General features: G+C 48.2%; 1 protein-coding gene across 7 annotated transcripts in view; it reads right to left on the bottom strand.

Annotated features, from left to right (window-relative positions):
• The window catches only part of CDK5RAP2 (CDK5 regulatory subunit associated protein 2), a 171,049-nt gene that overhangs the window by 111,725 nt on the left and 44,558 nt on the right, over positions 1-14,766 (bottom strand). For 5 of the 7 annotated variants that reach the window (XR_009251448.1, XM_058694350.1, XM_058694351.1 and 2 more), the window contains 4 exons: positions 12,623-12,785; positions 11,246-11,299; positions 10,266-10,385; positions 7,805-7,897 (listed from right to left, as the gene is read on the bottom strand). Coding sequence is in view for 6 of the 7 variants with exons in the window: in XM_058694350.1 (XP_058550333.1) it covers positions 7,805-7,897; positions 10,266-10,385; positions 11,246-11,299; positions 12,623-12,785 (430 nt within the window). In the remaining variant the exon portion in view is untranslated. The remainder of the gene's footprint in view (positions 1-7,804; positions 7,898-10,265; positions 10,386-11,245; positions 11,300-12,622; positions 12,786-14,766) is intronic. The other 2 variants (XM_058694352.1, XM_058694354.1) reach the window with 1 other exon arrangement.

Raw genomic sequence — 14,766 nt, 5'->3', positions numbered from 1 at the left:
TCTGGGTGGGTACATAGAGCTGATTTCTTCCCTACGCTTCTTTCAAACGTTTTGAGGTTACTGAGAATGTTCCTGTTACAATGGTTTAAAAAAAGAAAAACAACTTCATCGACTTGTTTTTACAAGGTAGAAAATGAAGAGTGCCACGTGACAAGCAGAGACAGATTCAAGCCGGCAATGCTCATGGAGCTGAGCCCAGCTCAAACCCAAAGTCATCTGGAGAAAGAGAAGTGGTCAGCATGGCAGTCCAGTGGCCACCTCGAGGAGCTGTAAGTTCAGCAGAGTGCAAGGGCTACTTGTGTCCAGAACATCCTTACTTCATTAATACACAGGTTAGTAGAAAAGAAAATAGGGGGCCTGGGTGGCTCAGTCGGTTGAGCGTCCAGCTCTGGGCTCAGGTCATGATCTCACGGTTTGTGAGTTCGAGCCCCGCGTCGGGCTCTCTGCCGTCAGTGCGGAGCCTCTTACAGGTCCTCTGCCTCCCTCTCTCTCTGCCCCTCCCCTGCTTGAGGTCGCTCTCTTTCAAAATTTAAATGAACATTTAAAAAAAAAAGGGGGGGCGCCTGGGTGGCTCAGTCGGTTAAGCGTCCGACTTCTGCTCAGGTCACGATCTCGCAGTCCATGAGTTCAAGCCCCGCGTCGGGCTCTGGGCTGATGGCTCGGAGCCTGGAGCCTGCTCCCGATTCTGTGTCTCCCCCTCTCTCTGCCCCTCCCCCGATCATGCTCTGTCTCTCTCTGTCTCAAAAATAAATAAACGTTAAAAAAAAAAATTTTTTTTTTAAAAAAAAGAAAGAAAATACATATGGGATTATCAAGCATTTGAAAAAATACTGTAACTCACCAATAATCAAACAGAGCAAATGAAAACAAGGTTTCATTTAACAAGACTGTTTTAATGAGAATATCCAGTGCTGGCAAACTTACTATGAAGCAACACAATTAATATTAACTTTTCAAGAACTGACCGAGCATCTAGCAGCCAAGAAATACACTGGCAGGAATGTAAACTGATGTGACTCCCTATGGACATACTATAGATAACAAGTGTGTGTGTACAGGATAAACATGTTCACACTCATCCCGATGATTCCATTCCCAGGACTCAATCTCACAGGAAGAGTCCAAAATATAGTGTAAGGAAAAGCCTTATGCCCAAAGTCATCCATCACAGATTTACTTTAACAGGAAAAAAAATAAGAACCTAAACTGATAACATAGGAATATTCCAAGTCGTAATGTTATATAAAAAAAAACAGAAGATTACATTGTGAGTCCTTTAAAAAATAAAATCTATGCCGAGGAGAAAGCAGAAAAAGAAAAACATCAAAATGTTAATAGTGGCTGGGGGATTTCCTGATTCCTTTTTTTTTTTTTTTTTTCCCTTCTTTCTGGTCTCCTGAAGGAAAATTTGAAGCATATGTAATACAATCAGAAGAAAATAAACTTTCAGGGTTTTTATTTTTTTTACTGTTTATTTATTTTTGAGAGAGAGAGAGAGAGAGAGAGAGAGAAAGAGAGAGAAAGTGGGGGAGGGGCAGAGAGAGAGGGAGACACAGAATCCCAAGCAGGCTCCAGGCTCTGAGCTGTCAGCACAGAGCCCGATGTGGGGCTCGAACTCACGAACCATAAGATCATGACCTGAGCCAAAGTCAGACACTTAACCGATTGAGCCACCCAGGCGCCCCATAAACTTTTAATTTTTTTAATCTGCTCTTTAGATTAGACTAGGGCTCACGATGACGAGCTGTCAAGGGCTGTCAAGGCCACAACGCAGACTGTGGAGTAAAGGTACTGGCCCCAGCTTCTTGGCCTTCCCAGGAAACACTGCTAGTTAAGCCCTAGTTGTTAGGAGAGGTGGGTGGGCTGCAACCACAGTTCATCAGGGAGAGGCGGGGCTCTGCTGGTCCTGGGCCCCCACAGCCTAACCATCTGCTCCAATGCTTCCCCACTGCTATTCAGGACCCAGCAACAGAGACTGAGGGGGAGCCCCATTCACATTTCAAAGTGGGTTTTATAGAGGTTCTATTTCACTTTCCTTTAAAGTTAAAATTTTTAAAAAAGAGTGGGAAACCTAGGTCACAAGACACCCCACCCCCCCCAAAAAAAGTATTAGCGGGGGATGCCTGGGTGGCCCAGTCAGTTAAGCATCCAACTCTTGATTTCAGCTCAGGTCACGATCTCACCATTTCATGAGTTCAAGCTCCAAGTCGGGCTCTGCATTGGCAGTGCGGAGGATGCTTGGTATTCTCTCTCTCTCCTTCTCTCTCTGCCCCTCCCCAACTTGTGCTGTCTCTGTCTCTCTCAAAATAAATAAACTTTAAAAGAAAGTATGGGGGGGTGGGCACCTGGGTGGCTCAGTCAGCTGAGCGTCTGACTTCAGCTCAGGTCATGATCTCACAGTCCGTGAGTTGGAGCCCCACGTCGGGCTGTGTGCTGACAGCTTGGAGCCTGGAGCCTGCTTCAGATTCTGTGTCTCCCTCTCTCTGCCCTTCCCCCACTCGTGCTCTCTCTCTCTCTCTCCCTGTCAAAAATAAATAAACTTTAAAGAAAAAAAAAGTATTGGGAATAATGTGTATTTAAATAAATACAAAAAACAAAAGAAGATAAATAATGATGGGAAAAACATTCAAAGTGAACAATCTTCAGTTACCTTTTATTAAGCACTGATTACACATGAGGAGCTAATCCAGGCACTTTTGAACACATCATACTCTATTTCTCATATCAACCCTACAAAGTACATATTAAGTAATGTCCCCATCTAAGTAACTCAGGCTCAGAACTGTTATCAGACCTGTCGTCAGACCATAAAATGATTCCATCTGGGATTCAAATGATTCCTAGGTCTGTGTTCTTTCCACAGCACTATACTGCCCTGCCCATTCCAGTGCAGATTCTAATTAATACCGATAAACTAGCAAGAATTAAAACAAGAAGACTGAATTCAAGGAGGGGAAGGTTAGAGACAGGAATGCTAATTAGAAGCTTGTTAAACACAGGCCAGCAATGTTGATGATTAAAATAACAGTTATTGTAGGGGCACCTGGCTGGCTCAGTTGGTTGAGTGTCCAACTCTTGATTTTGGCTCAGGTCATGATCTCAGGGTAATGGGATTGAGCCCTGCGTCAGGCTCCTCATTGAGTGTGGAACCTGCTTAAGATTCTCTCTCTCTCTTTCTCTCTCTCCCTCCCTCCCTCCCTCCTTCCCTCTCCCCCGACCAGTAATGCTCTCTTGCTCTCTCTCAAAAAAAAAAAAAAAAAAAAAAAGATTAATAGTTATTATAGAGTGATGGACATTCTGTGTCCAAATGATAACAGAGCCTCTTTAAAAAATTCAAATCCATACTCCCATAATAAAGATACTTTTCATGTTCAATTTTGCTTAAATGGCCCTTTGAGACACTATTGAAGAGTTTTTTTTTAGCTTTTTCTGCATGACACCCTGCTTTCTGAATTCAATGCCATCAGTCAAGTGCTTAACGCAGGTGGCAAACATTTGGCACAATGAGACAGACATAGTCAGAAACTAGAGGCCAAGTATCATATTAGACAAATCACACTTCCCCGCCCGGCAGAAACATGATGAGTTTAATAAAGAGACAGTCGCAGAGCCCAGAGTTCAAAGACCAGTTCTAGCTCTATGACTTGGAAGAAGTTTCCTGAAGTTCAGTTTCCTCATCTGTGAAATCTCGATTTCACAGGGTTGTTGTGAGGGTTAAATACGATAAAGTATTGCTTCCGTGAGTGCAAGATAAATACATCCAGTTTCCCCTCTGCCAGCACCTACTCCACTGTATTTCATTCCCAATCAAGAGATAATATGGAGAATTTCCTCCAAATGAAAAGCTATTTGCAGAATACCATTAGCGGAATTTGAAGAACTGACCAAAGTCACTACCATATTTTTGTGCCAGAAGATTATACCACCCACCTTAAGGATGCATTAACGTTTACTGAGTGAATACTTGCGCCCAGATACACTTTCTTGTGTAATCCTTGTAAGGATTATGTGACCTAAGTGTGATTATCCAGATTTTACGATGGGCAAGCAGGCTGGTAGAGCTCAAATATCTCACCCGAGGCTACGGACGTAGTGAAGAACACAGACAAGGTTCAAATTCACGTCCTACCCCATGTTCGCCCCAGTAAAAATAATACGGTGCATACGTACAGCAGACTACACGCAACTGTTTAAAAAGGTAGTTTAAAAAGCATAGGAATAAACACACGAGTGCATGTCAAACTGCTGACATCTGAACAAGGTCCATACGTTGCACCAATGTCAGTGTCCTGGCTTCGATACTGTTACTAAAGTTATGGAAGACGTCACCTTTGGGAGAACCAGATAGAGTATAGAGAAATCTACTGTACATAAGTCAACAATGATTTATATACATATACACACAAATATATGATAATATATAAAAATATATACAAATGATAGGAATATTAAATGAAAAAAGATTCTAGAACAAAATATGTATTATCATCCTGTCTGCTTTTTCAAAGGTTGTATGTATGTATATATGTATAAATACACGTTGAAAGAGTCAAGGTATTAGTACTGAACATCTTTGGACATGAGTTTACTGGTGACATCTATTAACCTCTTTCCACTCTTTTAAGTATTTTACAATATGCAATTTTACTTTTCTAGCTAAGCGGGGCAGGGAGGGAAAATAATGCTACAGGTAGGCCCCACTTCTCAAACGTTCGCATTACACCACTTTGCTTTTACAAAAGACCTACAACGGAACCTGTTCTCTCTCGCTAACTAAAAGAAATCCAAAGAGGATTTGCACTTCTATGACAAAAGGCACCAAGTCATACTCAGAGATCCAGAGAGCAATCTGGTGGCTGCCAGAAGAGAGAGGGGTGGAGGGATGGGCAAAATAGGAGAATGGGATTAATCAAAGGTACACACTTGAAGTTATAAAAAGGGTCACAAGGATGTAATGTACAGCACAGGGAATACAGTTAATAATGCTGTAACAACCACGTGTGGTGACAGATGGTAGCTAGATTTATCGTGATCACTTCGTAATACGTATCAACATTGAATTGCTCTGTTTTACACCTGAAACTAATATTGCGCGTCAACTAGCTTCAATAAGAAAAAAAATCTTTAATAAAAATGGCATTCGGCGTTGGTTTTGCAGCGAGCCATCCTAGCGGCAGCATGCACCCAGAGCCGTGAGCGCGGCCCCGCCAAGCCCCTTCCCTGGGAACTACACCGCGCATGTCGGGCCACCATAGCTCTGAATAGCGTCTTGTGAGCACCTGTGCTTTATCTTGATCTATCCTTTATATCTGTTAGCAAGATGTGCCCTTAGATGTCAGGAAAGCCTAAAAAAAGAGAGGTTGTTTTTCGTGTCTGAGAATGCTCAAAAATTTTTCCATGGAAATTACTGGTAACTGCTTCTTTGTTTTATGCCACGCTGGCTTCCGAAGATTTCACGGGAAAGCTCTACTTTTCGACAGCAGGGGAAACCTATATTCCAAATGCGAAAATATGTGTTTCTGGTGGGTCTGGAGGTAGCACCACGCAGCCCACACTGTAACCTGGCCAGAGTCACACCCGTGATTAGAATCCACGTCTGTGCATCGTGGCAACCACTCCAAGAATTCGAGTATCACTGCTGTCGTTTCAACGTTGGACCTAATGCCAACCCTGTGAACCTGGGCTATTCTACTCACGCTGCAAATCATGAGTAGTTCAAATTACACGGCATCCCCAAAAGGTTCCAATATGTGAAAGAAAATGCATTTTCAAGTGTCTGTGCAACATTCAAACTCCGTCGACCTCATAATGAAACAGCCCACATAAGCATACTACGCGCCTTTACCCACACACACACAATCAGAATAGCGGCAAGGACACAGATTTTGGAGCCAGACTTGAGTTCAAGTTCTGACAACCTGCCAAGCCAGTAAACCTACTCCCTCCATGGGTAAGGATGCAAGGAACAGCAAGCAGGCACCGAGAATCAGAGCACTTTCAACAGTGTGTGACGTCTGTATCTCGCAAGACAAGAAACCCGGCCAACACCGTAAGTGACAAGACGCCCAAAATCATTCTGAGACTCCTTCGATTAGGACAGAGAGTTATGAAACTAGTAAATGCATGTGATAAATCTGGGTAACATTTGTTTTTAATTTTTTTTTCACTAAGTTTATTATTTTGAGGCAGAGCGAGCATGAGCAGGGGAGGAGCAGAGAGAAAGGGAGGGAGAGGATCAGAAGCAGGCTCCACGCACTGTCACATGGAGCCCGGCGTGGAGCTCAATCTCACGAACCGCAAGATCATGACCTGAGCTGAAATCAAGAGTCTACTGCTTAAACAATGGAGCCACTCAGGCACCCCAACCTGGGGACCATTTAAATGTATAAGACGACTTTCTTTCCTTCAAGGCCCAACACAACAAGTAAAATATCACAATGATTATAAGGATGTCTGTCTGGTCCCTCTGCTTGTCAACTGCCAACATAGTTGTTGTTGTTGTTGTTGTTGTTGTTGTTGTTGTTGTTTTTCTCAAGCAGTGGGAAATATCACTGGTTTTCCCTAAGAATTCAGCTTTTAAAACTCGTCATTTTCCAAAGTTGGGGGGTTGGGGGGCCTCAGTGTAAACTATAGTCTTGGCTCCATCTCATGAAGCAAATGTTGGGAGAAGGCAAATCTGAGACTCCAAAGGCAGAGATATGCCTATGCTTCTCATGCACCATGATTTAAACCAAACTACCTCAATTATTCTTACCTGTGAACCAGAACTCTGCAAAAGATAAGAATGTGGGATATGAATCTGAGGGATCAGACAGTCTTAAATTAGATTTGACTTCTAACTTCTACATTATAACCAAAACTAACATGGGGGGAGAGGTGGCAGGGAGAGCTCTAGGCAGTGTGGTCTCTAATGACTCGTTATTAGTAACAGGGATACACTGTAGAGGGAAATTAGAACCATGGGAAGAAAATATTAAAATGGAAAACACAGAACTAAAATCAGCCAGAAAGAGGGAACATCAAGGAGGCGGCCTGCAGGAGTCATTAGAGTGCAATGTTGGGAGAAAAAAAGGAGAAAAGGCAGGTTAAGTCATCAAGATACGGAAGTGATACCTGGCAGAGAGCGGTTGGATTAAAGAAGCCAGGTGAGGGGACAGGGGTTGGGGGCGGGCGGCGGTAAAAGCACAGGCTTGGGGGTGAGCCTGGCTCTGGGGCAAATCCTAGCTCTCTCAGTCCCCAGTTCTGTGACCCTATGCAGGGTACTTGACTCTCTGAACATGGATATTAACAGTGCCTACTGCACGGTCTGCTGTCCAGATCCCTTGAGCTAATCCAGAGAGAGCACTCAGCACAGCGCATGGCACATAGTATGTGTTCAGTAACTCCCTGCTGTTACTATTAGCAATTACTACATTTAAATCCCGGCCCTGCCACTTGCGAACTGCGTGACAGTGAATAAGCTGTACACCCTCCCTGAGCTTCAAAAACCCCACAGATACGGCGGGATGATGACGGCCGTCCCCGCAAGATTGTGAAGGTCAGTTGAGGCAACCACACATCTGGCACAGTCTACCACTGGCACCAGTAACCTCGGCAGTCCTCGCTGCAGGGGTGGCTGTTGTCATGCTGAGGAGGGGGCCGGAGAGGCCTCCAGAGCTGGCAAAGGACACCTTTCGATTAGACTGAGAACTCCATTTCTAAAGGCCACTGGGTGTTCTCCCTGGTTCCTTTCAGCTGCAAAGTGCTGACCTCCCCAGGAGTAAGGACCGGGCAGACGGCTGCTTCAACCAAAGCGAACACTTACCTGCAATTTCTGTGTCTCCGCTTTCTGGGGCACCTTTGTGGCTTCGGCAAAGGCAGCACTGAGCTCTTGGATTTCAGCGTTAAGGTCTCCCACCTGGGTAAGAACAACAGCAGCCGAGTGTGCACCCGGACTCTCCTCTCTGCGCCCAACTCAAGCGCTCTCCCTGCTGAACTTCTCATCAAGGGCTTCGTAGTTAGGGAAGACGTGAAGTCAGAAAGGGGGCGACTTCCACTTTGGCCGCTGAAGAGCTGGATAACCTCAGGCAAGGTACTTAATCTCTCTGAGACTCAACTCCCACAGCTCGAAAATGAGGACACCACGACTCACCCACCTCTGGCATCGCTGGGCTAAATGAAGTGACGGGTTCTGGCGCTACAACCACGCCCGGGTGAGGCGAAGCGCTACTCTCATCGGCGTCCACAGAGATGACCCAGCCAACGACCTGGCCTGGCCATTCCCAAGATCTCGCATCCTCTAGTGACCTTCTCCCGTACCCCGGTCAGCAGTGACTCCCGTGGCCACGCGCCGGACTTCACCGGCACCCAGAACTGCCCCTCCGCCGGTCCCACTCCACGCTGAAGGTCTCCAACTCCCGCGGGGCCCAAATTCCCACGTTACGCAATGACATAAACTAGGACTACTGGTATCAGGAGCCAAAGCTCCGCCACGCCTCACACCGGCAACCCCTCAAACTCTGCCCCGGTTACCTTCTTCAGCGCTACACTTTCCCGGGTAGCTCCGCCCTCCCGCGGCCACTCCTGGCTCCTTCGTGCATTGCTCTCCCCGTCCCTGAAACTCCCATGTCCCCCGTGGCCCCGTCCTCAGCCTCTGCCTGCCACACGCTCCCAGGGCAGGGAAGCCGGCTCTTAGAGTCTGAACTCACACCTGAGCTCTCTCCAAGCTTGAGACCTGCACGCCTGCCTGCCGCCTGGACGCGCCACCCTGACGGTCCACGAGCTCCTCAAAGTCAACGCTCTCTGAACAGACGCGTCACCTCCATCGCCACACGCACCTTGCCATCACAGTCCGTTTTCTCTGCTGTCCACTGAATTGGTGGCACCTCCGTACCCCAGTCAGGCCACCGGACACCCGGAAGTCATCCTCCACTGCCCCGTGTCTCGAGTCCTACATCTCTGCAGCAAACTTCCCCAGATCCACCTCTACTCTCTAATTATTCCTGGCTATTTCTGATCTCATTTCCCGAATAAGCCCTGCCCTTCCACCCCTACTCAGCGGTGGCCACTGCTCTAGCTCAGTCTTTCTGGGCTCTCACCTCTGCTACCGGCCTCCCTGCCTCCATCCTCTCCCTCCCGCAATTCTCCCTCCAGATACAGGCTGAGACCCGCCAAAGTGCAAACGTGGCCACCCCCCTCCTTTTAGGAGCCTGCAGCCCCAAACGACTACTTGCGCCCCCACCGGCTGGCCCCACGCGACCTCACAGCTCCTCCTTGGCCTCACTTCAGTCCTGCACCTGGTGCGCTGACCACCTCGAAATGCGTTTGGTTCCACAAACCCCCATCAGGCTCTTTCCTAACCTACTGCCTTAACCAACGTTCTCCCCTCTGCCTCCCCTTCCAGCCCAACTGCTATTCATCCTGCGAGATACGGCTCAAACACCTTCTCCTCCAAGCACCACTCCCCACATACACACCCGAATCGGGGCCAGGCCCCCCGCCCTCCACTTGCACGGCGCCCCCTCTCCCCCGCACGGCCCTCAATCACCACACCTTTGCCCTGTGTTTCACCCTCACCAGACCTGAGAGCAGAGCTGGGTTTTCTTCTCTGTATCTGTGCCTGGCTCAGTTACTGAGAAACAGCAGACTGCTATACTAACAATAATCAGGGAATAATAATACTATGGCATGGAACCATCACTGGCCGCAACCTTGGATCCCAAAGGCAACGACCCAGGGAGCTAACTGTTCACGGTCATGGCCTCGCCTCCCAAGTCCTTCACCTCAACCTTGCCATCTTCCTAAACGACTGGGCATTGTCCAACAGGGTGGCCATGGGCCACCTACTACCTGTGTGGCTGGACACTTGAAATCTGGTCAGTCTGGAACGAGACATGCTACGAGCACACACGGGCTTCAGAGATGGCATTAAGACCAAAAAGACGTTAATACCTCATTACTACTCCTGTTTTATTGATTACATGCTGAAATGATGGATGTATTATCGAAGTTAATTTCACTTGTTTCTTTTCACTTCTTTTAACGTAGCTCCTAGAAAATTCAAATGTCCCCACGTGACTCACACAGTATGTTTATTGGACAGCACTAAATCGGACACTCCAGAAAAGTTTCAAGTGGACTAAAGGACCCTTTCCGCACTTCCTATGCTCATCCCAGCTCTCTTAGAAACTTTTCCCCCAAAGCTAAACGTGCAGGGACACGACAGGCCAGCCACAGAAGCTAATAAAGAAAAATCTCACTTTGAGTGTATCAGACATACCACATACCTCTTTTTCCTTTGACTTTAATGCCATGGTTAGACCCTGAATGGCTTTGTCCCTCTTTAAACTATTTTTCTTTTCTGTAGCAATCTCTCTTTCCTTCTCTCGCAGGTCCTCCTGAAGTGCCTAAATTAGATTAGAAAAAGATTCACTAAGTTGATGCGTTCCAACCAAAATGCACTGTAAATATATCTGTGAGAGCACACTCAAACGCAGTTATTCTATCTTATTCCTGTCACCCTGTGATTAATGTTCCCAAGTAGAGCTGAACGCAGTGGCGGCAGCTCCCAGCTACGCTGTTAGCGCTCACGGCAACAGGGCCGGGCGACAAGAAGGGGATCAGATCAGTTAAGACGATGACAGCTACTCCTGCGGGAAGGACTCCAATGCCTTCTGGAATTTGAATGCAGTCACATCAGAGGCTTTGAAACCGTACCAGGTTATTTGGGGGAAATAACAGATCATTAATTTCATTCCTTAATGCTACAAAAGCTAGCAGAGAATTTGGTTTGATGGAGACTGAACATATACATTTCCGGTCTGAGTTCATCTCTAAAGATAATCACGCTGCCTCCCTCCCGGGCTATTGCGAGGATCAAATGAGATAATGGACGGAGAGCACTTTCTAAGCTGGCAGGCGCCTTATAAATGCCGGCCGCTGTGAGCGGGGGACCCAGAGCGATGGTTTTGGAACCACACTGGCAGGTCCGGATCTCCGCGAGACCTCTTCCAAGCTACACGATCTTGGGACAGGGCCCTCCCCTCGCTGAGCCTCACGTGCCCCATCTGCACAATGGGAATGCCTACTTCACAGAATCACTGCCAAGACGGAGAAACCTTCTCTGAAGTACCAAAAGCCTGACTGGCACACGCCGGCATTCCATGAGTGACAGCTGCTGTCACGCCCAACCGTCTACTGCACTCAGAATAAAGCAAAGAGGCAAGGATAAATCTTCAATACGTTTTTAAAAATTTTATCAACATACCTGGATCCTCTCTTCAAAGTGCTGTCTCTCCTTCTGGAGCTCCATTTGTACAGCCTAAGAAAAGGCATTAATTGGCACCTGGAAGGGACTCCCAATACAACAGCTTCCCCAGAACAATTAGAACGAACATCTCATTTCCGGACTTCTCCGCACTGCCGTGGAAGGCACGGAAATAAGTGCCCATTCCTCTCTGGCTCACCTGGAGTCCCACCCGAGTGAAGAGAAACAGAAAAACAAGCAACCCACACGGATGGATCGCCAGCCCCACAGACAGTCAACCACGGGGCCGCCGACAACGAAAAGGGCAGCTAAAGACAGGGCCCAGGGTTAAAAAGAGGAGCAGCAGGGGCGCCTGGGTGGCTCAGTCGGTTGAGCATCCGACGTCGGCTCAGATCATAATCTCACAGTTTGTGGGTCCGAGCCCCACATCGGGCTCTGGGCTGATGGCTCAGAGCCTGGAGCCTGCTTTGGATTCTGTGTCTACCTCTCTCTCTGCCCCTCCCCTGCTCGTTCTCGCTCTCTCCCTCAAAAAAAAAAAAAAAAAAAAAAAAAGAGGAGCAGGAGACTGATTAGAGGAGCAGGAGGGCTGATTAGTTTTCCAGCAGAAAACTAACCAGTGAGGCTGCAGAAATCACTGCTGTAATAGGAACACAGAGGACTCTGCTCCATAAAAAATCAAGACTTTTCCTGAACATCCCATATCGGGAATGTACCACATGCAGCAGCCATCCCTGGCCCAACAAAAACAGGAGGGTGTCAGCGAGGCCCGCTGCACCTCCAGGCCCGGCCCCGCTCCCGCAGCTTGCCCTGGAGACTGCCTAGGGGAGGGATGGCCTCTGGGGGGCTCGGGGGGCTGCCACTACCCACCCACCTCTTAGCGCCTAGGAAAATACAACTCCTCTGAGCCCGTTTCTAAATTCCATGAGGGGACAGTGACCTCGACCTCGCAGAGTGGCCAGAAGGACTCAAGGAGGTTCCACGCAGAAGCCCTTCGCCGGCTGCCAGGCCCAACACAAGTGAGTCCCCTTCCCCCCACTGCCTCTAACCGCACAGGTGAAACAGGGACTAAGTTTTATCCCAAGAAAACCCAAAGGACGGAAATAAAGTCTCTGGGCGGCGAGAAATCAACACACAGTAAAACAGAGGCAAGCAAGTATAGACCGTTCTGTTAGCCAACCCTATATAAACATGAGGCTGGAAGGAAAAAACAAGCCAGGGCCCCTGACAAAGGAGGTGCCTGCTAATTCCTCAGCTGCCGGGGAGCTAATATTTGGAAGCAGTCTGCGTGTGACCCGTGGGGACCGAATGTGCATCCCATCTGCCACAGAGGAGTCTGGTCTGCTAATTAAAGTCCCCCTTCACACCCCATCGCCTCACCTCAGCGTCTCTCTCCTTTTCTCCCCTTGGAGCGGCAGAAAGTCCTCGGAGCTCTCCAGATGACACGCTCTCATCAGGACATGCCATCTGAGATTTCTCCTCTTTAAGGCACTGAATTAAAGCTTCTTTGCTCTTCAAAGACAGCTTCAACTCCTCAATCAGTCTAAAAGCGAACAAAATTTAAATATTAATTCTAAGCTGTTCTCCTAGCTCAGTGGAGCAGGAGGAGGCAGGAAATGGGGCCAAACATCTTCAAAGTAGACATGTCCAATGACTGAACAGAAATGGAATCGCATTTTGCTGGTGGGAGAGTAAGGGCCAGAATGCGTGTGACATTAACTGTGCCCTCACCTCCAGCCTGGCCCCGGCAGATCCAACCTCTGAGCCACCAGACTAGGGTCTGATCAAGCCACACCCGTGCTCAGACTTTCAACAGCCCCCACCACCGACGGCAGCGGACTGCTCATGGGTTTTTTTTGTTGTTTTTTTTTTTGTTTGTTTTTTTGGCCAAGAATCCTCTCTGCAAAAGAAATCAGGCACTGAAACCTGAACAGACACGACCGATAAAGCAGAACTGTCCCGGTGAGCCGGCAAAAACAGACAATCTCTCTCCTCGGCCTCTCGGGGCAAAGTTTAAAATACACGGATGTTCAAGATAAAGGCCAAGCTCGTGAGCAAAGCATTCGAGGCCCCCAGCTCTTCGGGCCTAGAAGCTGAGAAGCCCCGCTGGCGGCTGCGGTCTCATCCCTCGCAGGAGGCCGCTGCCTGCTGCCTCACCGCCCAGCAGCCTCCCTTCCAGCTCTTTCCAGAAGCCAGGCTGTTTTGTGCCTCCAGACCTCCACTCACACCTGCCCCTCCACCTGGAATGCCCCTCTTGGTGCCATCCACATCTAATACACACCCAGCACCCGGCCAGTTACTCCAGGCCGTGCCTGTCCCCAAGGAAACCGTGCCGACCACAGCCCGTGTCCCCCTCGGGTACAGCTGAACACCTTCTCGGGGCCACCACATTACGCTTCCCTGACCGTGGCCAAGTTATCCGACCTCTCTGAGTCCACATTTCCTCGCTACAAAATGGCTTTCACCTACTCATGTGGATAAGCGATAAAATATTTGAAACAGCCCTACGTACCTCCAGGCAGATAGCACAACTCAACATAGGGCAGTTGCTATATTACTTTTTTTTTTTTAACATCCAACAATTAGCATTCTCTCAGAAAACCCTCAGAAGGGCCTTTCCATATCCGAGCCTCGAAAGGAACGTGAATGGTAGGAAGACAGCAAGGGTTTTAGTAAGAGTCCGAGAGCGGGATGCCTGGGGGGTGGCTCAGTCAGTTAAGCATCGACTTCAGCTCAGGTCGTGATCTCACGATTCATGGGTTCGGGCCCCACATCGGGCTCTCTGCTATCAGCACAGAGCCCGCTTTTGATCCTCTGTCTCCCTCTCTCTGTCCTTCCCCCTTTCACACACTCTCTCTCAAAAAATAAATAAATACACATTTTAAAAAAACAAAAAACAAAGAAACAAGAGTCAGAGAGCTTCCCTGGCTCTCGGGGTGAAGGTAAAAGGTCAGTCGGCTAAAAGGAGTTAAAAGCAGCTGGCGAGGCACGGGGGCCGAGGTCCGAATGCTCGCGGCCTCCCCAAATTCCTATACTGTGCCGGTATTAGGAGGTGGGGCTTTGGCTGGAGATCAGGCCACGCGGGTGGAACTCAGGAATTGGACCAGTGTCTTACAAATGAGGCTCCAGAAAGATGCCTCAGACCCCCACCTCATGGGGATGCAGTGAGAAGTCTGCAGGCTGGAAGAGGGCTGTCACCTGACCATGTGGGCACCTGGTCTTCCAGCCTCCAGAACTGTAAGAAATAAGTTTCTGTTGTTTGTAAGCTACCCAATCTGTGGTACTTTGTTATAGGGCCCCAAACAGGCTAAGACAATCAGGTACAGGGGGGAGGGGGGGGTGTCCCGGGGCAGCACCAGGGCGATGCCTCCAAATCTTGGATGGAGGAGTAAGACTGCCCTCTAGGGGTTCTACTCTGAAATCACCATATAATCAATTGAAGAGGTAAAAAGTCACTGACTACATACTTGAAATTGGATGTGTTGTGTTGTATGTAACTTCTACTTAGATCGCCTTGATTTGTT

The sequence above is a fragment of the Neofelis nebulosa genome, chromosome 12 (genome assembly GCF_028018385.1).
Source record: "Neofelis nebulosa isolate mNeoNeb1 chromosome 12, mNeoNeb1.pri, whole genome shotgun sequence".
Lineage (NCBI taxonomy): Eukaryota > Metazoa > Chordata > Mammalia > Carnivora > Felidae > Neofelis > Neofelis nebulosa.
The sequence above is the reverse complement of the archived record's forward strand: the minus strand, read 5'-3'. Positions and strand labels throughout refer to the sequence as shown.